Below are 25387 nucleotides of genomic sequence, written 5' to 3'. Positions count from 1 at the left end.
TGACACTCTGCAGATGTGTTTGGTGGCAGAAAAATGATTTGAATGTTGGAAAATTCAATGTGCGGGTGAGATGCAGCATTATCCATGAAAAGAATAATTTTTCTGTTTTGATGAATCATGTTTTGGTTAAAGTGACTTATCCATTCACTCATGATATCTCGTGTCATCCACGCTTTTTTATTAGACTTCCAGTCAACATCCAAAAGATTCAACTTTATGCCCTTGAAACAACGAGGATTTTGTGGGTTTCCTATAACAAGAGGTTGTTCAAAGTCTCCCAGCATATTTGTACACAATAGTACAGTCAAGTGTTCCTTAGAAATTTTTCTGCCCTGGCATTTTCGTTTTTTAGACTCATTGTGTTTTCAGGAAGAGCTTTAAAAAAACAACCCTGTTTCGTCACAGTTGTAAATATCCTTAGCTTCAAAATCACGACATAACTCTTCCAATTTGACGGTCCACTCTGTTACAACCCCAATATCAACAGATCCACCTTCACCACTTAACGGTTTTCCAAGAAATTTTATGCCGAGTTTTGAACTTGTCTAGCCATTCCCACAGAACTCATTTACTCCCATAGATTTCGCAACCTCCAAAGCCTTTTCCCTAATAATAGGCCCATTAATGGGAATTTTTTTAGCACGTGCGCGACAAATTTGAAGTCCAACAGTTTTCGGGAATAATTTTTGAACCTGATCATTTACGTGTTGCCAAAATTGTTTGAGCAGTTCATTTTTTTTCTTTAGGATGTCGCTTACCTGCGTCTTCCCGATTTTGAATTTTACAGCGAGATTGTGAACACTATTTTATTGCCGATCATACGCATTAATGAGTTCGACTATCTTTTAAAGTTAAATTTTTACGAGAAGACATTGTGCACTTCACACAACACTGAACAAAACTGAAAACTGAAACTGAAAAGATGAAAGGCCGACCATATCCCCCCCCCTGCACACACCAAATTCATCAGAAGTTTTACACGTGCCTTAAAATTCTTGAAAAACGGTTTAGAACCGCGACGTAAACCTTGATAAAATTCAGAGAATCGGAAATAGAAAATAAACACACGATTGAGGCAATACGTGGAAGAAACGTTCCTAGAAAAAGGGCCGTGAGCTCGCCCGCTGTCCGTTATGGGGAGATCAAATTATGTGCAAATCTAAACGAAACAGTGCAGATTGCCTGTCCGCGTCCGTTACAGAGAATGTCCGCTAGATAGAAGCTGCAAACACGTTAAAACCAATGGAGGTGAGTTGGGGAATTTGAAAATGTCCGTTAACGAGAGGTGTCCGTTAGGAGAAGTTTCACTGTATTAATATTTAGACTTATACACATTTATGACTAGAAGAACAAATGCCACACTTATAATCCCTATATTACTGATATATTTGTAGAAGAACAAGAGAAATTTACCTCAATATGATATGTAGAACATACATATCATATTGAGGTAAATTTCTCTTATTGAAACCAACGTAGAACATATTGAGCATCTGTTATATACTATCAATAATTATTGATATAGAAATGGTAGAGCAATTGGAAACAAAATAGCTATGGCTATTGCTCCCCATAAAGATTGTTATGAGTAGCATCCCAAAAACAAAGATAACACATCTAGGTTTTCTAATGATACAAACAGCTTTTAAGTCTCAATTAAGTAGGTCTTTCACTCATGTTTTTGTCAATACCATAAATAGTATAACCTTCAAAGTTAAATAAGAGTCAACACTGTAAAAAAAGCAATCTTTTAATATTGCAAATATGGAGATATGCATGCATAAATATATGCACATTTCTTATCTGATAATGTAAGGGACCATCTAACAAAATATGAAAGTTATGAGAACCTTTTACAATTTATAGAAGTCAAAGTAGTTAAATATAAAACAAAGGCTGGTGTTATGAAGCTAAGATATTATGTACATTTTATTCAGATGTAATACCTTACACCGAGTAACCCATTGCCATCATGTACAGTTTCCTTATGTACCTAATAAAACATTGTACAAAAGCAGAATGAATCTGCACAGTATTATAAAACTATTGGTAATAACCAACGGTTCTTCCTTCCTGGAGATACATCATAGCAGTTGATGAAATTTACAATGCCTTAAATATATATATATATATATATGTACGTATATATATTTGTCCTTATTACAAATTATTTTGCACCCATTTCTTTTTCACAATTTACAAATAGACACTCTTCAAGTCAAAACAAGAAGTCCGTAATAACTGAATTGCTTACAACTAGCAGGGATATGGTTTCTGTCCTTGATGAAGGAGTAAGCATTAAAAAATAATCACTATATGAAAGTGCCAGATATATTGTACCCCTTTTTGAAGTAAAAACAAATGTCTGTTCCTGACTGTAAAAATGTTATCCTGGTGTGTACTGTAAGTCAAGTTTCCAATTTATAATCACAGTTTGTGTTATAAACCAAATTGAGTTTAAGAGGTACCTTCAATCATCACAAAAAATGAAATCAATACAAAAGTAAGAAACACTTCCTTGTCTCACGTTCCCAGAGAAATCAATAAATTTCAGTTCCTGAATTGAACCATATCACACAGGAAGGGTCTAATGTCACTGTTTTCACAACAGATTTATTCAATCCCTTTGTCACTTGCCCATACCCATCATGTGACTTAAATTGCCAGAAGCAGCACCTTGTAATTGCCTCATCATGCTCTGAAGACCAGAAATTCCTCCTGCAAATTATGAAAAGTGAAACATTAGTAAACTGTAAGATAACAAATGAAAGCAGCAAGTATATACATACATTACAAATAGCTACATATTTTGTAGACTCCTTTATGTAAGTCACAAAACTTACAAGCAACAGCACTAAAGCTTCAGTTGTTGCCTGTTCAGTGCCTCAATATGGAAGTACATTTACTATAAAAATTTGGCAACCACAAAAGTTTATTTTATAAAAACCATAATTCCCACTGAATATTTTTATCTGATGAAGACAAATTTCTGGGTTTTAAAAGATGAGCAACAATGCACATTTGTGTAAATATAAATACACTGGTTTTAATTCATCTCTTTCTAACCCTAAACATACACCTTTAATTCAAGTTGAGGATTTTTACACCCAGCATATAAATCACCCTCAAAATTTTAAAATATTTGTTTAGCACTTCAAAGATCCACTTATATGCCAGAATAAATAGTATTCACAGCACTACATAACCATTACACAATCCTTTTCCACATACAAGAAACAAAGGTAAAAAATACATTATATAGTTACCCAGATACATTCCAGCAGGTACCAGCTTAAATGTATTCATATCAAATAAGCTTACTGTTGCTTTATGTTCATGCAAATAATGCTGAAATTTTTTTTAAAATAGAAATATGGCCAGTGTGCAGCAGTTTCTAGACTACTCTTGGATACAGAAAGAAAACCTCCCAGACAAGTCAACCAGCATGAGTTTACCACAATAAACTGATCAGACAAGAAGGGGGAATCTCAGAGCCTGGCTAGAAAATAAAGTATTACTGTTTGCTGTTCCTAGGTGTGGAAGGGGTGTTTATAAAAAAAAAAAATCCCACCAGCCACAATGATCTGATCCCTAGAAGAAGAAAATACAGATGACCAAACAGAAACAGTTTATATGAGTCCACACCCAAAGTGAATTAAATGATCATATGCATGATTTAAATCTGCCTTAAAGTACAGATTTAGATTTTGGGATTCTAGGCTGAAGGAATGGAATTTACTACAGAAAGGTACAGCTGTATTTGTATTTTGTGAACAAAACAGATCTTTCTTTATATTTTGCTACTGTAATATTGGACTGCTTGATATCCTTGGAAAAGAACATAACTAGAAGAATGGAGGCTTTTCATAGACTCGCAAAAATAAAATCTCAAAGTGTGCCATTCAGGAATGGAAACACACATCCCATTCGGTCTTCATTTCCATGTGAAAGAATCCTATGAGAATGTGGAACTTCTCTTAAGTAGTATAAACCCAAGTGGCACATCAGCAGAAATTTCAGTTGTGGCTACACAAAATTCACAAGATGTACATTTTGGAAGGGAAAAATAGTCAAAAGCTTAAAATTTATTGTCCTGTGTAATTAGCCTATAGGAGCAAAACATCTAAAATGTAATTGTTTTAATTAATAGAACCATAGAAAAATATTCAAATGAAAACAATAATGCAACATAGACAATTTCATACATAAATATTATCGGCAAAAAAACAGTCTGCAAAAAAAGTATGGTAATCTTTAAGCCATTTAATAAAATGGGAAGGTTGTTCAGAAAGATCTAACACACATCATAATATAAGACATTCAATATACAAAAATAAGTATGAATGTGGCAAGGTATACGTAGGTGAGATGGAGATTTTAAAGATTATAGAAGAACATAACAAATATAGCTAAATTAAACACCAAAGGATATGCACTAGGGCAGTGGTGTTCAACCTAAGGCCCATTAATAATTTTTATGTGGCCCGCACAGAAAGTGAACTAAAACGGCATTTTAAATTTTGTAAATTATCAACCAAAATTTTCAAGTTTTGTTCAGTAAATGTTATTGCATATTGTACTTAATAAAGTTTTTGAATATTTTCAATTTTAGATGTGTCATTATTATTTATTCACCTTAGCAGTGATCCTTTTCAGGTTGTAAATTTTCTAAAGTGAGCATTTAAAAGCAAAAGTAAGGTTTTTTTTTTTTTAAGTCATTTTTATAATTTTAATAAAATCTAAAAAATAAAAAACATTAACATAAAAATAAAACCTTCCTCTAACATGTAACAAGATATGGAAAATGTAACACTAATTTTTCTCAAATCACTCAGTGCGGCCCGCAAAACAAAACTGTAGTCCCTGTACAGGGAAAAGGTTGGACACCACTGGACTAGAGTATGCCCACTAGGTATATAGCAATAGGAACTTTATCATAATGGAGTGGGGGTTGAAAAAGGAAGAATTAAAGAAGCCTTTTAATGCAAAATAGCAAAGGGTTACTATCATGTTGCATTAAAAAGAAATATAGGGGAACTGTAGAATAGGCTTTTCAAAAGTAAGGTTTAAACTCTTCTTAACAACAGGGCTAAAGGGAATGGAGAGGAAGCAGGAAACATCAAACACTGGATTAGAGATTCCTCCTTATGACTTAACATCAACAGTTTTAGGAAGGCAAATTTGTAATCCTTGTTTTCACTCACTGTACATAGGGTTTTTGATGCTTATTTATCAAAATATCTATTATGGTTTATAAAGTGTTGCAATAGTTCATTTTTTGACAGTATACTTTTTTACTGTGCTACACAAACTGCCCTACCATTAGTATCTGAACACCTTTATATTTACAGGAAAGCTAATATGTGCTGAAACCTTTAGCCTTTATGACAGCCTCTACTATTCAGCCTTCAAAGTAGCAACCAGTTCAGCTCATTTTTTGGGAAGTCTTTCCTCACATGCACCAAATAATTCTATACGATTTACATCAAAGCTTGGGGCTGGCCAGTCCAACTTTTCAATGCTTATGTCATCAAGCCAGTTTGCCACAATGCAAACAGTATGACGTGGAGCACTGTCCTGCTGATACAGGTATTGGCCTTCCCCAACATACTGCCACAATAGATAATGCATTATTGTCCAGGACGTCTAGATCTCAACATTCGTGGTCCCAGGCCAGACCACAAGAAACAGCTTTCCACTGGTCTATGGTCAAAGAATGGTGGGACACCAAGTTAGATAGCATCTGGCATTAGTCGGGATGATTAATGGATTGTGGATGGCTGCACAATCACAATTACCCATATCACTGCAGCATCTTATATACTGTCCTGGTGGTGCATTGCATCCCAGTCATTTTACTGGGGGACTGTGTGTGTGTGTGTGTGTGTGTGTGTGTGTGTGTGTGTGTGTGTGTGTACGCTACAACAACATCAACCTATGTTCCAAGCCGACAATTCTTTGCACAGCTCTCCTGTCATGTTCTGTCAGCCTGGGAGGTTTTCCAGGTTGTTTCACAATGGTTGCAGCACCAGTCCACTTCCATTTGCAAAAAGCACATTACCAGTTGTTGAAATGTCAAGTAAAAACCAATTGCATAAGTAGCACATCACGTAATCATTCCACATTGTAAATCTGTTAACTCCACTGATTGTGGCATCTTGCATTAACAATCATAATACTGTCTCCTCAAAAACCTACAAAGCATATTTATATGCTGTCTAACACAGTGCTTGGATAGGACATGACCAAATATCAATGGAGGAGTGTTTGGACATTAATGGTAGGGCAGTGTATATGACAAGAAAGGGTTAAGAATTTACACTGATAAGGAATTACACATCAATTAGGGGCCTCTCCTAACAATTACCTCTCTTGAGACTCCAGGTTGCCCATCCACAAGTATTAGATGGTACTGATGTAGTTGCTCATTATGAGCTTTTCACACTTTGCTGGAAAATATGTTCTTCCACAACCATATTAAAATACAATTCATTTTTGGATAGTAAATGCTGTAAACTTTTTAGTAAGCACATTAATTACGGTACAGTTAGAAGGTTTAAAGACATGGAAACAAATTCTACTAACCCATTTGTTGCAGTACTCTTGGATCCATCATTTTAGCCATGTGTTGATTAAGTTTGGCAATTTGTGCAGGATTAACATTCTTTGCCATGTCACCACCTGATAAAAAAAAATTAATCATTAAATACCTATGAAGAACCAAACATTTGTAAAACTTTCACCTAGTAATTAAATTCATAGACATTGATTCCCACCACCAGAAAAAAAATAATAATAATAATAAAATATCATAATGTGCAATTCCATTACACAAACACTAAAACAAATAAATGGCTTCAGTATCTCATGTCTGAAAATATGTTTCAAAAGGGTGGCCTGCACCCAAGATCAGCTAATTCTGGTTCCAAAGGACAAAAACTAGAAATTCCATTTCCACAATGTGCAACAGGAACTGAGTCTCAGAACCTTATAGTTTCAAAGATTCAATACAGCTACTCCCCGAAGGGTTATGTTCTGCGGAACTCTACATAAGTCGAATTTTAAGTAAGTCAGAATTTCCCTAAATGCTTATGCAGCACTCGCAACTATGTGCACTGAATTTGATTGAAGCAAAAAAGAAATGTTCGACGAACATGTAAACAGAATTATTTATTAATTTTTTTTTTCTCATACACAGGAAAAATTACATAAGTGTACAAAATTATAAAATTACAAAAAGATAGAGGAGACAGGCATGACATCAGCAAGTTTTACCTTTCGAGCATTGTTGTCAGAATTAACTATCCAGCTGATAAGCACGCCACTGCAGAGATTTAGAAGGAGTTTTTTCCAACACATCACAAAGTTTCTCTGTAGCAGCAGAATCGGCAGTGGAAACTTCACTGCACATTTTAATGTTTTGGAAACCAGCCCAATGCTTTAACCTATTAAACCAGCCCAATGCTTGAACCTATTAAACCAGCCCAATGCTTGAACCTATTAAACCAGCCCAATGCTTGAACCTATTAAACCAGCCCAATGCTTGAACCTATTAAACCAGCCCAATGCTTGAACCTATTAAACCAGCCCAATGCTTGAACCTATTAAACCAGCCCAATGCTTGAACCTATTAAACCAGCCAATGCTTGAACCTATTAAACCAGCCCAATGCTTGAACCTATTAAACCAGCCATTGCTTGCCACGAACTTGGCTTGTGGTTTGCTATACTTATCTTTAATGTCTTCATAAATACTTCTTGCTTTTGCTTGAATGGCCATTAGACTCGGGCATTCATCTGAATCTGATTTTCCATCCATATTATTAACAGCTTTTCCATCTTTGATATAGCATCTGAACACTTGATCTTAAATGCGTTGATCCTTTTTTTTTCTTTTATACGCGCACTGTCCTTTAAAATAGTATTCCCTGTTGAAGCAGCGAGACCTAATTCCTATGCAATAGATGACAAACTTTGTCCTGCTTCGTACTTCTTAATCATCTTCATTTCTAAATCAATTTTGTTTTGTTTCCTAGCCCTGCCACCACTTGCACTTTCTTTTCATTGGTCGCTTTCCCTTCACCATTGTAATAAGTAAATAGGAATGAAGAGAAGATTCTGAAAATTTATTTGTTTATTATATGATTGAAGATTTCAGTGAAGGGGAAACACATTTCACCATAATAACCTACACAATTCCAGTTATCGGTATTATCACAAATGCAATAAGATCGAGTTTACTACCCATTTATAACAGATTGTGCTAACAGAAAAGCCCAATAAACCCAAAGGTGCAAATTGTTTTTATTGTTTTTTTATGGTTGTGACCTCCAGTAATGTATTTTAGAAAAATATCACAAATGCATTCAAAATTGATTCTTATAATGGAACACATGATGAAGGTAGTGCAATTTTCATTACAAAAATGACCTTTTAGAGAGATAAACAGCTTAATTATATAGCGAAAATTTAAACTTCCAAGGTCTTGGAACGAATTACCAAAAAAAAAATGTGTTATTTGGTTCACATTATGATATTTTCACAATACCTCCATTTATTTGAATGAGATGCAAAATACGTTATCACAGTTTTTTTTTTTTTTTTTAAGTTTGCACCGGCCGGGAAAAACTTACGTAAAGTTGAATTTCCATAAGTCAAGTATTACATAAGCCAGGGAGTGCCTGTACTTCCGCAGAGAATCCTCTGTGAAAGTATTGAATCTTTGAAACTATAAGTGAAAGTATTGCAACTTTAAAACTATTATTTCTCTTTTTTAAGAAAAAAATGAAGTTTGTTTTGGAGTTTTAATGACATTGACTACTGTGGCCATGATGTGCCAAACTCAATTCATAAACAGAGACAAGTATCTCAGAAAAAGGAATTATCCTCCTAAACAGATCTACTCGGGGTAGAACAGTAGAAATCTTCTTTTTTTTTTTTTAATCATATCAACATATATTTATGAGTTGTACCACTACAAAATGTAATATAAGTTGGCTTTCTGCAAGAAAGGGAAAATATGTTTTCAAGTCTTCAAGTGACTAAAAGGTGTCAGAGTATCGGATTCTGCTGATCAGTAAGAATTTGTGAAGAAAGACTAGCAATGACATTCTATTAAGGTGTATTGAAGAATAAATATTAGAATTAGCAATAGTATGGTGCCTAGTTACCAAACTCTAAAAGACCACATATTCAAAGTCTCTCCTCATATGGGTGCCCTTTTGTCAATCTCACCTTTCAGCTTTTTCGAGAAAATATCTATTTTTTGATATGGCCTCCAATATCTGCATACAGTACTCCAAGTGCTTACCTTGTGCAGTAAAGTTATAAGCTATCAGAAGCAATTGTTTGATAAATCATCAAAAAGGTAACATGGATCATGCACTGCACCACACAGGGAAATTCATGCCTGCCTGGATCATAACCCCCAAATCTTAATTAAAATCAACAACTGTTTTTAATTCAATCCCTCCAAATATAAATTTTGGCATTTTTATTTCCCGTGTTTAAAACTTTGTACTTCTTTTGAAGTGCTGAAACTTCCACACCATTAGATAAGTGCATACAACTACTAAAGTCACCAATAAGTCATGAGACAGTGTTCTCAAGAACTGCATTTAGTCAATTGAGTGTTAGTTCAAATAACCTTCCATATCTCAGTTACTGCATGGAATTCAGGAAGATGATCCTGATCAATGAGTACAAGTTTGAGAGTGGTATGGTCAGAAGAATAGTGAAACTGGTGATTTTCAAGATGTAATCATATGCGTCAGATGAAGTTAAATTCAAATTAAATGGTCACTTGAATTACCAAAACTATGTTTAATTGGCCAATGACAACCTTTGGCTCACTCTGTAGAAAGATGTTAACCTGCCAGAAATAAGTGCATGTGGATGGGACTCTGCTCTCACGGGATAACTGCACTTTACAGATCCAATGATACTGTTATTAGGCAGGGTTATTTTGAAAATGTTAATGAAGATGCAGTTCCTGCAATAAGAAAAAATGTGTTTCTGAATACATTGGTATACTTTCAACAGGATGGTGCACCTCCACATTTTCGTTCTGATGTTAATCTGGACAGTGAATTTCACAGAAAGAAATGCTTTTGAATACCCTTCCTGAAGGTCTATAAGCCTCGTACCCCTACACACTTTTGTGCTTAGGAATATCTGAATGATTGTACTCTCATAAACCATATACACTGAAGGATTTGTGGGTGATGATACAACAGGAAGCATTCAGAATTATAGTTGACATGTCAAGCTCTTCAGAAAAATGTCATTTAGGTATGCATGCTGATAATAACACTCTTTGAAAATCCCAACTTCAGTACATAAGATCAACCAGGAGATTCCAGAATACTGACTAGCAAAGCCTTTATATATAAGGAAAGGTAACAAGTCACATGACTGAAATTAGAGGTTTAGATGATTGGTTATAAACTTAACAGAAAGAAAAATTCAGTTTTTGCATGAAAACTTTCTTATATGAATCTACCCATGTATTCTTTATTTTGTGAACACTAGTCTGCATCAAGATCAAGACTGTCCACAATAACCTTGACCTTCGTGCAGAGTTTGGTGAATGGCAATCAAATTTTGCCAGTCAACTTACAATTGAAGTTATCTTAGGTGAGTGTTGGAGACAGGCTGATGGAACCTAATTCCAACAAAATCCAAGATGTTAACATGGCTTAATTTTTCTGTCATTGGTTTCATGGTGAAACCAATGACAGGAGAATTAAGAGTTAGCATCTTGGATTTTCTTGGTATTTTTAATCTTACAGCAAGAAAGGAAATTTAAAATCCTCAAAGAAGTTGGAGGTCTGGACATGGAGGTGGTAAAATGAGCATGTTTGCAGGCCCACTTAACCCATTACCAGCCATAATTGAATTTAAAAGAAAAACACCATTTTCTCGCTTAATATCAGCTAAAAGCATTCAAACAAAGACATTGTAAAAAAATTTTATTTAAAAAACTCCCTGGTTACAGAAAAAAAGTACTTCCCATTTTTGGGACGTTGGCTGAGAATAGGAAATATTAGGGAAAAAAAATTTTTTTTTATTCAAAATCAAACAATGGTGTTTTACACTATGTATCAAACATATAATAATAAAAAAGTCATTTTGTGTGAAAGAGAACAAAACGTATGTCATGTAGGGGAACATCACATTTGTTACAAAGTCTGTTTTTTTACCACATAAAGCACATCTTCGTTGTGTCGTTATTGGAACTACCAAATGTCCATTGCCATCAAATCTCACGTCCAAGCTCACTCATCCACCTAGAAGTTTAGACTTTTGAAGCAGAAGAAGTTGTTTTAGAAAGGCATTAAAACAACTTCTTCTTCAACACTACTTTCCTGCATACATCCAGAAGCGATACATTTTTTTGAGAATTTGTAATTTGATACAATCTCCAAGTGTTGACAATGCATATATCTAGGAGTTGTGTTAATAATAGCCACCACCATTTTTTTTGAACGAATTCTGATTCTATAAAGTGAAACTTTTTTATCTAACATGTCCACTCCACCCATATGTGAATTATATTCTTGTATGGCCTTTGGTATAGGAATTTGAATTTGCTTTCTGTCTTTACGGGAGTAACGTCTAGTTTGTCCTAATGGCTCAATGCAACTGTAATTAGTGGCAAGTGAAACCGGTTTATTATCATTCCATTTTAGCACAAGTACTTCATTTGATTGGTCGAATCTATAATCAAAATAGCCCCGATCCTTCTCTTTTTCCATTTGCTTGCTAGAAATCAAAGGACACTTTTGTGTTCGGTTTTCTCGAGCTGTTCCAGTTGCTTTCAAAATCATTCTCAGCTCTCTAAGGTGGCACATTATTTCATGGCTGGTGAAGAAATTGTCGAAAAACAGTTAATGTTTTTCATATTGGTCAGCAGGTATTGGTGAAATTAGGTTTGTAATAACTCAAACTCCCAACAGTCCCTCCATTTTCTCACTTTTGCCACAATATGTTTCAAAATTATTTAAATAACCGCTTGAACTACATAAACACCAGAGTTTGTAACCAAATTCGATTGGTTTTCTGCGCATAAACATTTTTGCAGAATGTTGTCCATAATATTGAATCATTTCATCTATTGATAAATGGGCGTGAAGCACGCCAAATTTTAAAAAGTTTTGCTTTAGCATATCAAAATATGGTCGTACTTTGAACATTTTGTCATTTATATCGAGGCATGAATTGTCCACCAAATGGAGATACTTTTTTATTTCGTCTTCTTGGCATCGCATTGTATACTAAAGGTATACCAGCATCCGGGGCTTGTTCCCAATACACGTCCTCTTGAGGAAGTTTGTGATAACCACTAAACAATAGAACCCCAATAAAACTTCTCAATTCATCAGCACTAAGCAAAAAATTTGGGTCATTTTTTTGTTGTGCATACAATGTGCTTTGCTCTACTATATGATCAATAATGCCTTGAGAGAAAAACTCTTCAAAAATTTCAACTGCTGTTTTACCGTATAACACAGATGTAACATTTTCAAAATTATTTTGGGATAAACTGTTCGTCTCAGTGTACTGTATCTGATTCTTTGTCCACTCTGGTGTTTTTCCTTTTATGTGACTTGTTTTTGCAACTGTTTGAGAAGTTGATTTTTTGTATTTATTGCGAGATTCTGATAGGCTTGAAAAGCTTCCTGATGTATCTTCATTACGCGGAAGATGGTTCGTCATTTTACACAGCTTACGTTTTTTTACAAACAGTGTGTCGTCATCGCTGTTCAATTCAGATTCGTCATTTATAGGTGTAAATAACTCTAGGGTACCTGCAACATCTTCCACTTCTCCTTCAAGATTATTTTCTTCAAAATTCTCTGTGTCAGTTAGCTCATCAGGATCTGAAGAAATGAGATTGGAACATCAACATCGTCGTTATCCATGTCTTCCCAAAATGCAGGATTATCATTAGTAGAGGCATATGATGCAAGAAAGCAAGCTTATGCAGCATCAGCCAAAAAAAAAAAAACTTCCACTTCACTTTCATTCGAAATACCTGTCCAGCTGAACCTTAAATTTATTTAGGCTATCAACTTCCACAACAAGGGATGGAAGTCTGTTCCACCAACCAACTACCTGCTGGCTAAAGGCAAATTTCCGCATATCTATCCTACATCAGTCTTTCCTCAATTTGAATTTATGCCCTCTCAGGTGATTATTCTGAACAAGAGAAAGAATTCCATCGGCATTGAGCATGCTCAACCCATTCAAGGCTTTATACACTTCTATCAGATCACCTCGCCGGTGCCTAGTCTCCAGACACTGTAATTTGCAAAACTTAAGCCTTTCTTCGTAAGAGCAACCCTTTGTTCCATTCACTAATGTTGTTGCCCTTCCCTGTACTCATTCCAGCAGCTCTACATCCTTCTTGGATCCGCAAACATTTCCTCTATCTCTTTTGTAGTTAGATATTTTTTAACAGTGTACTTTCCACCGCTCATGGCTTTGTTATATAATATTTTTACAAAGGTAAACCACTAAAATTTTGTTTTGACTCGAGAAACATCCACGTGCTTGCTGATGTTATTTTCAGCCAATGTCCTAAAAATGGGACATCAACATAAATAAAAAATTTACAATAAATAATAGTGTAGGTGGCTTACCCTTTTAGTTGAATCACAAAAAGCAACTATTCTAGAATATATTTCTAGAGCCCTTATAGCGTTTGAAAAAACAGAGAAACTTTTATACACTTATCATTCTTATGACACACACACACACACACACACACACACACATGCTTGAAAACGAAAAACTTGTAAATGCTTTCTGTCCTAACTTTTTGTATTTCAGCGCCATCTGACAATAAACGCCGTGATTATAGATCAGTTTTAAACTACTGTGCTGCCTGTAATCCAGTTTTCTAAATTTCCATTATTTTTATTTTCATTAAAAATTGCGTCCCATAAATGGGACAATGGCTGTTAATGGGTTAAGAATTCAGGTTTCTATAGTGAAGATGTATTTCATATTAGAGGCAGCAGATGCTGACCAGAGAATACATGATCCCAAAAAACAAATATTTTAAAATAATCTCATATTTTTAATCTTTGTTAGATTTAACTTCACAAGCCAGAAGCTATTTCATATTCATTTATTAAGATGTTCTATGTGGGTTTTAAAGGTGAGTTTGGAATCTAAAAAAATCTAGAAACTTAAATTCCAAAACTGCACGTAACATCTGGCCTTGGCACTACTGAGAAGTTGATGTATTGAGTTTTAGCTGAAATTAAGTTTCGGGTTAAAGAGAGTAAGATAATTATTAAAGTTTGTGATGGCAGAAGAAACTTGTGCTTCACCCAGGGTTGATGGGGATTTTCAGTTGGAGGTTATATGCCACATGAAAAGGACATCATCAGCATAGGATAAAAATCCCAGGTTTTTATAAAAAAAAAAAATATATATATATATATATATATATATAAAAATAGCAGCAAAGGGCACAACTGATAAGGAAACCCCTTGGGAAAGCTCTGTCGTGAAATCCTTCACTAATTACTTAATCCTCAAATTTAAAACGAAATATTCTCTTTGATCAAATGAGTTTAATGAAGGATAACACAGGGTCTTTGATTAAAAAGAACTTTTCAAGTAGAGAATAGAGGAATTTAATGGAAACCAGATAAAATGCAACATTTTATGTCCAGGGCAACAGCATGAAGGTCCAACTCCTGATTTTAAAAATTAAGGATGTTTAGAACTAGGACAGCTGTGCTGTTTCCTCATTCCATAATGGGTATATACTGGTTTTTCACGGAAAATTTGGAGTTAAAAGTAGCAGGGCATACATTTTTCTAATAACACAATCAAACCTCAATTTGGCACCACTGACAATGGCACCAAATTGTTTGAAGTAACCCGATTAAATCGGGTTACTTCAAACAATAAGAACTACATATAGTAATTATTTTGGCATTAAGAAATTGAAGAATTATGATATTATTTTCTCTAGAGGAAAAAGATATTCTCTTTTTCCTCTAGAGAGAAAAAGAGCATATGAACGATACAAAGAAATATAATGTAGATAGAAAAATATTTAGGGATTACCCAGATATGCAAAGTAAAGGTTAATAATAATTATGAGAAATAAAATTTGCTTCATTTACAATAATTATCGAGTACAGGAGGTCGTCAACCTTTTAATTCCTACCGCCCACTTTGGTATCTTTGTTGAGGGTAAAATTTCCTTACCACCCACCGGTGCCACAGTAACTCAATTTAGACCCTCGTCCACGAGTATACTTCGAGAAGTGTCAGGTGAATTATTATCTATATTCAAAGTTTAGAGATGGAATTCAAAAGTAAATTGCAAAAGCATATTTTAAAAAGTCAAACTCGCGAAGTTGTTAGCAATGTATTCGATATAGAGAGGAAGAACAAAATTTGTAACAACGGACAAAAACCCCCACCGCCCACCATGAAAGCTTGAATCGCCCACTAGTGGGCAGTAGGGACTAGGTTGACAACCACTGATCTAGTATATTGAAAAAATGTGAGTTATGCATTACAGGATTTTGCAATGCAAATAAAAATATATTGAAATTATTATTTTTATTTTTTTTTCAACGTACTTATCCAGTTTTGTCTAAATTTTCTTTTTGCCATCAATTTTACTTATAGAAATGTCCAGAGCTACAACATATTTCATTGTCTATTTCATCAGAGTTCTTTTCAAGAAATCAACAAATTTTTTGAAGACATACTTTAGGCTCCTTAGCTGTCACTTTTCATCTTGTCTTCTTCACTATCACTGTCAAATGAAAGCTCATTTCTTTGTATTAATTCCATAATTTCCTCAGTTGTCATTTCTCCAAAAGCAGGTTCTTCTTGTTCGATTGCAAGAAATTTTTAAGGAGACACAGATACACTCACAATTGGAAGGTCATCCATGGCTATTTGCAACTCCTAGATAGGATTATCTTCTATTTCATCTAAATAAACTTTTTCAATAAGTCCAGTGTGAGTTCAACAGTTACTTACTGGTGAAACTTCATCTCATGAAAGTTTGATCATATAAAACAGTATGAACCAGAGCTGTGACAACGGGAGGCACAGGCCTCAGATATAAAAAACAGACACGTTAACAAATTACAAACATTATCGGGAGGGTCAAGACGCATTCATATGAATTCTAACACATTGTTGCGGGCTTGCGACCAAGTGCATACAAGTTGGGTGACAACTTGTATGCACAGAAGACTTCATCCATTGGTTCCATTCATCTCCCATGTCAGCTTTGAAGGGTTTGTTAATGCTGACATCAAGTGGTTGGAGCTGGGATGTCAAGGTATGATGGCAAGTTTTGTTTTTTGCTCTGCAGCAATCTTCTTTGTATTTTTTGTTATGTGTGCCCTGAACTGATCAAGCACCAATAGGGCAGGTTTGCGTAAGAGCCCACCTGGTCTCCTGTTCCAAACTTTCTCAAACCAGATCTTCATCCCATCCTGATCCATCCAACCCTTGTCATGAACGTGGACAATCACTCCTCGAGGATTGTCTTCTTTTGGCATTGTTTTGCATTTGAAAGTCAGCATAGGAGGCAGCTTGGTTCCGTTGGCACAACAAGCTAGAACAACTGTATAATGGCTCTTTTCATGTCCACTTGTCTTCACAGTTACAGTTTTCACCCCCTTCTTATCAACAGTTCTGTTCCTTGGGACATCAAACTGAAGGTGGACTTTGTCCATATTTGCAATCTGTCCCAACTCAAACTGATGTGTCTTCCGACATTGAATAATGACAAAACAATGAAATTCAAGGACCTTCTGCTCATAGCTTTCAGGCATCTTTTGAGCAAGTCTGGTGCGTTCAAGCATGCTTAGTCCATTCCGTTTCATGAACCTGAAGCACCAATTGTGTCCTCCTTTGAAATCAGTAACTTCTTTTTCATCAGCAATTCTTCTGGCCTCATGCTAAACCATCTTTGTGGACACAGGAATTCCAATTGCCCTTTGCTCCTCAATCCATATCTTCAATTCCCTCTCTAAATCAGGCCATTTTGCTGACTTGCTTCTAATGGCCTTCTTCTGCCGTGGCGTTTTCAGTAGGGTTTCTTCTTCCCGTAGCCAGTCTTGGATTGTTTTCTCAGTTGGAGGAGCACCAAACTTATATTCAGCAGCTCGATTTCCATTCACTTTTGCAAACTGGATCACTTTTAACTTGAATTCAGAACTGTATGAAAATCTTTTCTGAGCAGAACGTGGCAAAATGTAACCTAATATGCCGGTAACAAGTGTGAAACAATGAGCGCAAAGACAACAAGTGTGAAAAAGTGGGAAACGCAAGTAAAAAAAAATCTACAACCACTGTATAAGACGCACCCAGTTTTTAGACTCTAAATTTTTCGAAAAATGGTGCGTCTTATACATGGGGAAATACGGTACTACCAACCAACAATAGTAATATCAAAAAATACTTTATTTCTGTGCCATATGTTGAACAGTGGCACAAACAGCTTAACAGATTCTTTAAAGATACCGAATTTAAAATTGTGGCCAGGCCAATACGGAAATTACACACTATACTGAACAATCGCTCAGTCCTTTCCTCATTCACAACACAAATTAATGACCTGGTATACAACATTTCTTGTGGTGACTGCGACTCGTCTTACCAAGGTCCGATGCGTTTTCCTTTGTATATTCGTGTTAATCAACATGCGGCCTTAGTTCATGCTTCTCATTCAGCAGCGTCAGAATTAGTCTTTCACACCGTTAACGAAAAACGCCGTTAGCCAAAATACTTAGTGTCCAACATAATTATATGTGACTATTAATTGCAGAAACTGTAGAAATTAAATTACACGAAAATTCTGTTAATGTTCGTCGGCCATATCTCATCTCCAATTCGTGGGCTTTTATGCGCATGAGCGAAGACAAATAATCCCTATTTAAGTTTCATACTCGCCCCTATTCGGCAATTTTCATTCCTGTGATCACGACATATGGTCGAAAAGTGTTGTCAGCTTGCAATTTTTTCGTTAAATTCTTTTAATTAATTTTCTTATTTTTAATTGTGTTAAATTGATTTTTAATTATTTTTTAAATTATTTGTTACTCTAATGTAAGTTTTCTGATTTTTTTTCATTTTAATTTCTGGAGAGTATCATACAAAAGTATTCTATGTACTATATTGAGGTAAACTTCTCTTATTATTTTACAAAAAGATCATATACAATGCATCTTTCAAGGACAATTCAGGTGAACAATCATTATTGATGCTCTCCACTATCTTCTTCACGTGATATCACCTATAATGTGCTTAAAACTCTTAATAATTCCAGCATAGAAAACCTGTGCAATTAGAAGGTAGGAACTTGTTCACCACATTACTAAGCTCCACTGTTTTGTGACAAGGAGCATTATCTAAGAGAAAAGGTTTCTAATTCTCATTTCCTTGTCGAAATTTTGCAGCCACTAACAAATTCCTACTGAAGTCATCCATGTTTTACTATTATGTCTATAATTCACATAAATTTATGGGTTGAAGTTCTTAAAGCATCAACATTTTGCTGCCCTTCCAATTACAGTAAGAGTCCCTTTGTCACTCCCATCTGCATTTGTACAGAATGCAAGGGTGACTGTTGCTTTTATTTTTTACACGCTTTCACAGTACCACTCAATATTGTTTTGTTTGGTTGCATTCTATAAAAGAGAGCTGTTTCATTCGTATGTCTCGATCGTATTTTTTTAAAAATATTGAAAATTTTTTGACATATCGTTCCACTGATTCCTTATCAACCTCAGTTCTTTTTCTATATCTGTTTTGTTGATTCAATTGATGATGCTTCTTAAAATGATGCAACCAACCATTGTCATACACAAAATCTCTGATTCCTATCTGTTCTCCCATTAATTTTGCCTGCTCTCTAATTACTTCATCAGTTATCGTTCCATTCCTTGCATTAACCTGTCCAATCCAAAAACTAATTCATCCTCCAGCTTTTCATGTTTCGGTCCCTTAAGCTGCTTCACTGATTTACTTTTTTGATTCGACCACGTCTTTTATTCACTAAGAATGTCTCCAACAGAGCGCTTGACTTACTGCTTCACTTCATACAGCAGAAAAATGATCTGCAATCATCTGCTGGCTGTTACCAGGGTATTTTTCTCTGTAACTACAAACCTCTTTCTTATCAGTTACATTCAATGCTGTCTTCTTAGTCATTTTGAGAAGGTCAGTACTCTTGAATTAACTTTAATGAAAATAGAGAAAAAGTTAGTCTGTAAATTTAATATTTAATACATTCATTAATAATGTTCAAAAAATACCTGTTTAAGCTGTAACAAATGCAGGAAAGCATTTGAAGCACTAAAGTAAAACGTTCTTTCTTTTGTATTAGAACTCCTGTTCATGAATGAGATCAGTGCGAGGAATGCTTAAAAACATGAAAATGGTGGAAAGCTGAGTAGTGGGGGAATTCTCCACATCCACTTTCTTATTTAGAAGGCCAAAAATGATTTTCATGATGGGTTGAAAAATATCACTTGATGTATATCCCATAAATAAAAAGACGAAGCAGACGCAGATTTGGCAATAAATTGGGTTCGTTTGCAATGAAAAATTGTACATTTAGTAATTCACAGATATGGCATATGGCAGCTTGCAGGGATGGCCCTTTGCTGAGGGACTCCCTCTATTAATATTTATTGGAAAGATCAGTTCACAAGTATTCATTGGTGCTATATTGACTGTAATTTCAGCCAGACTAAAAAGACAGAAATTGACAGATAAGTAATTAATTCATTACTCATTAATGAGTTAATGAACTGCTGGAACAAATTTTCATTTGGTATTGTGGAAGGTGGTAGTTTCAATAAATAAATAAGGAAGGTTTGGACAAATTATCAGAGGGTCTGGACAGATGACATTAGATTTTTGGACTGATGCTGTATTAGCTTGCTTTCTTGCATCATTTGCTGCTAATAATATTAACTACTGTAGAGAGAAAGAAAGCAGTGATGAAATAACATTTTCACTTCATCTTCTGTAGCATATTGCACACCTCAAAGTTTTTCAAACAGCACATGCTCACAAAAAAAAAAAGTTATATTGGCTATTATAAGTTATATACAGCCATGAAAACTTCCATAGTTTCCTATAAAGGCAGGTTTCATTAATGTCGAATCTAACTCACTCTGTGATATCATCAAACATTCTGTTGATAATCAAACTCTGTGATATCTCTCTCTTTTTAATTGCTACTAATGAAAACTGATGGGGCTACTTGTCATTCAAACTTGAACTGGTCTTATTTTTATTGTTTTTCAATTTTATTTTTTTTTTGGCTGGTGCAGCATAAGCCATAGGTTTCCTTGAACCATGTGGCCATTGCTAATACTAATAAACGTTAAAATAGGAAATAAATATATATCTATCAATTTCTCACCTTTAAAAAGACCTTTAATACCTCCCATCTTCTTAACCATTGCAGCAAATTTTGTGTACTGAGAAAGCAGCTCTTGAACTTCTCTTGTGGTTACTCCAGAACCTCTTGCTACCCTAGTTATTCTACCTGGCTGCCTGGAGAATAATTTTGCTCCTTCTCTGTGATCAAGTTCTATACAGGGTACAAAAACCTCCTTTAAAAATACTAAAAATTAGCAATAGTTCCAAATAAAAATCATCAATGGGCATTTGCAATGCAACAGTGCATTGATACACTATTAATTTTACTGAGCAACAATCTTCAATCAATAAAATCAATTAATCACATAGCAAAGACTAGACTAAAATCTAGACTTTAATCATGTTAATTAAAAGGGTATTAAAGGGGTGATTTTCAAATGAAAGCAGCAAAGACAGGTCATATTTGCAACTACAGTGCAACCTCAATATAATGCAGGTGTCAGGCAACAACTTTAATACCTACATAACAGCTGAAAAAAATTTCTACCCTTTTTCCCCCCAGATTTAACATAAATACACTTTACTTAGTAAATAAATACTTTATTTACTAATGTTTTACGAGTATATAGAATAAAAGACAAAATATTAAAGGTAATATCATTCCATTTGCATTCTACTAATACACAATGCTATTATGGACTTGCATTTGTCCATAACTTGCTGTTATGGACTTGTATATTTAATAAATTTGAAGTGCTAGTCAAGACATAAAAGGCAGATATTGTTGGGATATCAGAGACGTGGTGTCACACAGACATAAGCAGTGCAGAACTGCAATTTGGGGAGTACTATGTGTACAGAGAGGATAGACAGGACAAGAAGGGAGGAGTCGTCTAAGGAAGTACATCCAATTGATGTTGGAAGACAATGCAATGTTGAGTCTGTTTGGTGTGACATAAGCACTGGGAAAGGAAAAATGAGAGTAGGTGTGTGTTATAGGCCTAATGAATCTGATGAGATATAGAGTGGGCCAGTAAATTAGTGTCTTATAATGGGGATATTAATTTCACAGAGATTGACTGGAATTTGTGCGCTGGTCACTCACACACTAGCAAGGCTTTTGTGAATTTATTGGATGATTGTTTTCTACAGCAGCATGTTCGGGAGGTAACTAGAGAGAGTAATACTCTTGATCTGATTATCGGTAGTGATTCTTCATGCATTCAGAATTTGCAGATAAAGGAACCACTAGGTGGCAGTGATCACAGTGTGCTGAAGTGGGATTTACTCAAAGAGGAAACTACCATCAGGGGAAAAGGGAAGGGTTTTTGCTTTCGTAAAGGTAACTACGGTGGTCTGAGACAGTTTTTAAACATTGGGACCAACTGATGATGTTACGAACAGCAAATTCAAAATGGGAATCATTCAAAGAATTAATCTTGGAAGCTACTAGGCTTTTCATACCAACTAAGAAATATTGTTCAAGATTTAGGCCTAAATGAATGTCAGATGAAGTAATTAAACATGTAGCAGAGAAGAAAAATGCATGAGATACATAAAAATTAACAGGTGACACAGAGGCCTATGACAGATATAAGCTGGTCTGTAACCAAGTCACAAAGGAGGTTAGGCAGGCAAAGGCAGATTACGAGAAATCTTTGGCAAAGGATGCAAAGAAAAACAGCAAAGAGTTCTTTACTTATGTAAACTCTAGAAGGAAGGGGATGAATCAGATTGGTCCACTTGATATCGATGGTTCAACAGTTGATGATCATGCTCAGGTAGCTAACAAACTAAATGAATATTTTGCATCTACATTCACACATGCATGAGGAGTTATTCAGGGTGTGGAATGCTAGAGGTGTATTAAATTCTGGTAGTAAGCTATATAATCTTTTAATAACTGAGAGTAAAGTGGAGGAGAAATTGTTGAAAATAAACATAAGAAAGGCACCTAGAGTGGATGGAATCTATCCAGTTATATTAAAGGAGGTAGCAAAGGAAGTAAGCAAACCCTTAGCCATAATTATGAGAGTTTCCTTGGACTCAGGGAAGGTACCCATGGACTGGAGATGTGCAAATGTGACCCCAATCCACAATGGAGGATCAAAGGTAGACACAGGTAATTACAGACCTGTTAGTTTAACTTCTGTTCCAGGGAAATTAATGGAGGCTGGTTGAAGAAGCATTGCAGGATCATCTAGACAAGACTGAAGTCTTGTCTAGATGATCGGTTATAGCTCTGACACAGCATGGGTTTGTTAAGGGGAAATCTTGTCTGACCAATTTGATTGGATACTATGATGTAGTCACAAAGGAACTGGATGCAAAGAATAAATTTGATATCATATATTTGGATCTTAGAAAGGCTTTTGATAATGTTGCATGTGGAAGACTGCTGCACAAATTGGAGCAGTGTGGCACTGGAGGCAAATCGCTGCTATGGATAAAGGGGTGGTTGAGAGGGAGAAGGCAGAGAGTGGTAATCAATAGACACTGCTCTTCGTGGACTAATGTTATTAGTGCAGTCTCCCAGGGTTCAGTGTTGGGTCCATTGTTGTTTTCTGTATTCATTAATGATATTGATGATGGTATATCAGGCTTAATGTCCAAGTTTGCAGACGATACGAAGGTCAGCAGGGTTGTTAATGACAGTACGCTGCTGCAACAGGATCTAAAAAAGTTGAGCAGATGGACTGAGAGGTGGCAACTGAAGTTTAACGTTGACAAATGTAAAGTACTGCATATGGGAAGCAGTAACCCCAGAGTAACGTATCAACTGTGTGGTATTACACTGACAGTGGTAGAGAGTGAAAAGGACCTGGGGGTAATTGTGCAAGCAGATATGAAGTTTTCTGAGCAGTGCAGATGGTCTGCAAGAGTAGCTCATGGTGTCTTGTCAATGATATACAGGTTTTTCTAGCAGGGATAAGGAGGTGATTATACCCTTGTATAAGGCAATGGTCAGGCACACCTTGAGTACTGTATACAGGTCTGGAAGCCTCATTTTAAGAAGGATGTAGAGCTGTTGGAACGAGTACAGATAAGGGCAACAAGATTAGTGAAGGAACAAAGGGTTGCTCTTACGAAGAAAGGCTTAAATTTTGCAAATTACAGTGTCTGGAGACTAGGCACCTGCGAGGTGATCTGAGTGAGATGTATAAAGCCTTGAATGGTTTAAGCATGCTGAATGCTGATGGGATTCTTTCTCTTGTTCAGAATAATCACCTGAGAGGGCATAAATTCAAATTGAGGAAAGACGCCTTTAGCCAGCAAGTGGTTGATTGCTGGAACAAACTTCCATCTATCGTTGTAGAAGTTGATAGCTTAAACAGATTCAAATCATAACTAGACAAACATCTGGAGTGGGTGAAATCAGAAGTGTGTGTGTGTGTGTGTTATTTTATTTATTTATTTTTTTTTTTTTTTCGTTTTTTTTGGCTGATGCTATATAAGCTTGCTTTCTTGCATCATGTGCCATTGCTAATGCTTTTTCACGCATCTGTTCTGAAATAATCATGTAATTTAGTTTGCCAAAACTGATGGCAGCATTTTTTCAGTACATAATTCTTAACATTGGTTAGATGCAATAAATGGAAATGTTCACTGTCACTGACATTCTAACCACACCATCACCTCATTAATATTTTCAAGCACTCTGTTAATTTCTGGTGCTTTTTCCTTACACAAGTTATCCACATTATCATCTGAGTCAGTCCCTGTGTCACTGGCCTTCAGCTTGGTGACTGTCTTCTCATTGTTCACAGAGGCTGCAATTTCTCACACAGGTAATGCACAACTGGAGCTTTCACATCCACCTGAATCCAAACAGCCAAGTCATTTGCTCCAAGTCTGCCACCAAGTATGTTATAAGCTATGATTCTTGTTCTGAAAGTGCTACTAATTCAAGGTTATTTTTAGTGATCTTATCTTTTCCAATACATTTTTCCAGCAGTTTTCAATTGCTGTTGAGCTTACTTTCTCCCGTGTTAATCCAATATTGTATGCAACATCTTTCAGTGTTAATGTTTTCAGAAATTCTAGAACTTGAATTTCTGACTTCACAATAAATTTAGATTTGCCTGCATTTGTTGACTTATTGTCAAATGCAGATTTGCCTACAGACTAACCTGAAAGTAGCTTATGAAATTTAAGTGCCTGTGCTTTCAAATTTACCCCATTTATCGGTACTCCTTCACTACACTTCTGTAGAAACCACTTGTATAAGCATTGGTCCACATCACTGTTTTAGTCTAGTTTTCTTTCTTTGGAAGCCTACTTCTATGGAGGTCTACAAATGAATGCAATTTTACTTCTTCCTTCATCCAATCATAGATCGTTCCTTCTGGAATTCCACATTCGCAAAATATACTACATTTTGGTTTGTCACTCTTAACTCTTTGATAATCTTGAACTTTTCCTAACTTTATAATTTTTTTTTTTTATTTTGGTGGCCATTACTTCAGTCCTACAAATTCACTAATTTGGCCACGTGTTTATTTCTGAATGATGTTAGAATTTACCATGATTTTTAGGAATCAAAATCAAATTGTCCGGCCTATCCCGGTACTAAAGTGGTCACGTGATTTCTCCATAAATCATTGGTTCATGTATATTTTTGTATAGTTTAGTCCTTAGCAATTTTTGCTATCCTAAGTATAACTTCCAGTCAAAGAATGTCGTGTGTTGTTGTTTACAAAAATTTACTTTGTAGCTAATGTAATGCACTTGATGGATGGTAGCTGTATTCCCCCTCCTGTTTATGTAATAGTATATCAATGGAATTAGCATTCCATTGATATACTATTTTACTGCATCTCTAGCTGTGGGCAGAAATTAGGTGTTTACAGTACTTATCCTCTGATAAGTCCTGGGATGTGTACAAAAATTACTCTGCAGCTGAATACATCAAAGCAAATATACAGCCAATTTTTAGCTAATTCTCCCTCTTGGAAATACAGGTGTGAGGTACAGTAGATACAAATATACACAGTATTCAC

At 35.4% G+C, this 25387-nt stretch overlaps 1 protein-coding gene across 1 annotated transcript in view; it reads right to left on the bottom strand.

Annotated features, from left to right (window-relative positions):
* Positions 1–1858: 1858 nt before the first annotated feature.
* The window catches only part of Srp54k (signal recognition particle 54k), a 121419-nt gene continuing 97890 nt past the window's right edge, over positions 1859–25387 (bottom strand). Inside the window, exons 13-15 of the mRNA XM_090375601.1 lie at positions 20428–20598; positions 6586–6681; positions 1859–2718 (exon numbers count right to left, since the gene is read on the bottom strand). Of these exons, the coding sequence (XP_090231727.1) occupies positions 2630–2718; positions 6586–6681; positions 20428–20598 (356 nt within the window). The 3' untranslated portion in view covers positions 1859–2629. The remainder of the gene's footprint in view (positions 2719–6585; positions 6682–20427; positions 20599–25387) is intronic.

The sequence above is a fragment of the Mastigoproctus giganteus genome, chromosome 6 (genome assembly GCF_048544385.1).
Source record: "Mastigoproctus giganteus isolate SK-2022 chromosome 6, ASM4854438v1, whole genome shotgun sequence".
In the NCBI taxonomy this organism is placed as follows: Eukaryota; Metazoa; Arthropoda; class Arachnida; order Uropygi; family Thelyphonidae; genus Mastigoproctus; species Mastigoproctus giganteus.
Note: the sequence above shows the minus strand (reverse complement) of the source record. Positions and strands in the feature narration are given on the sequence as shown.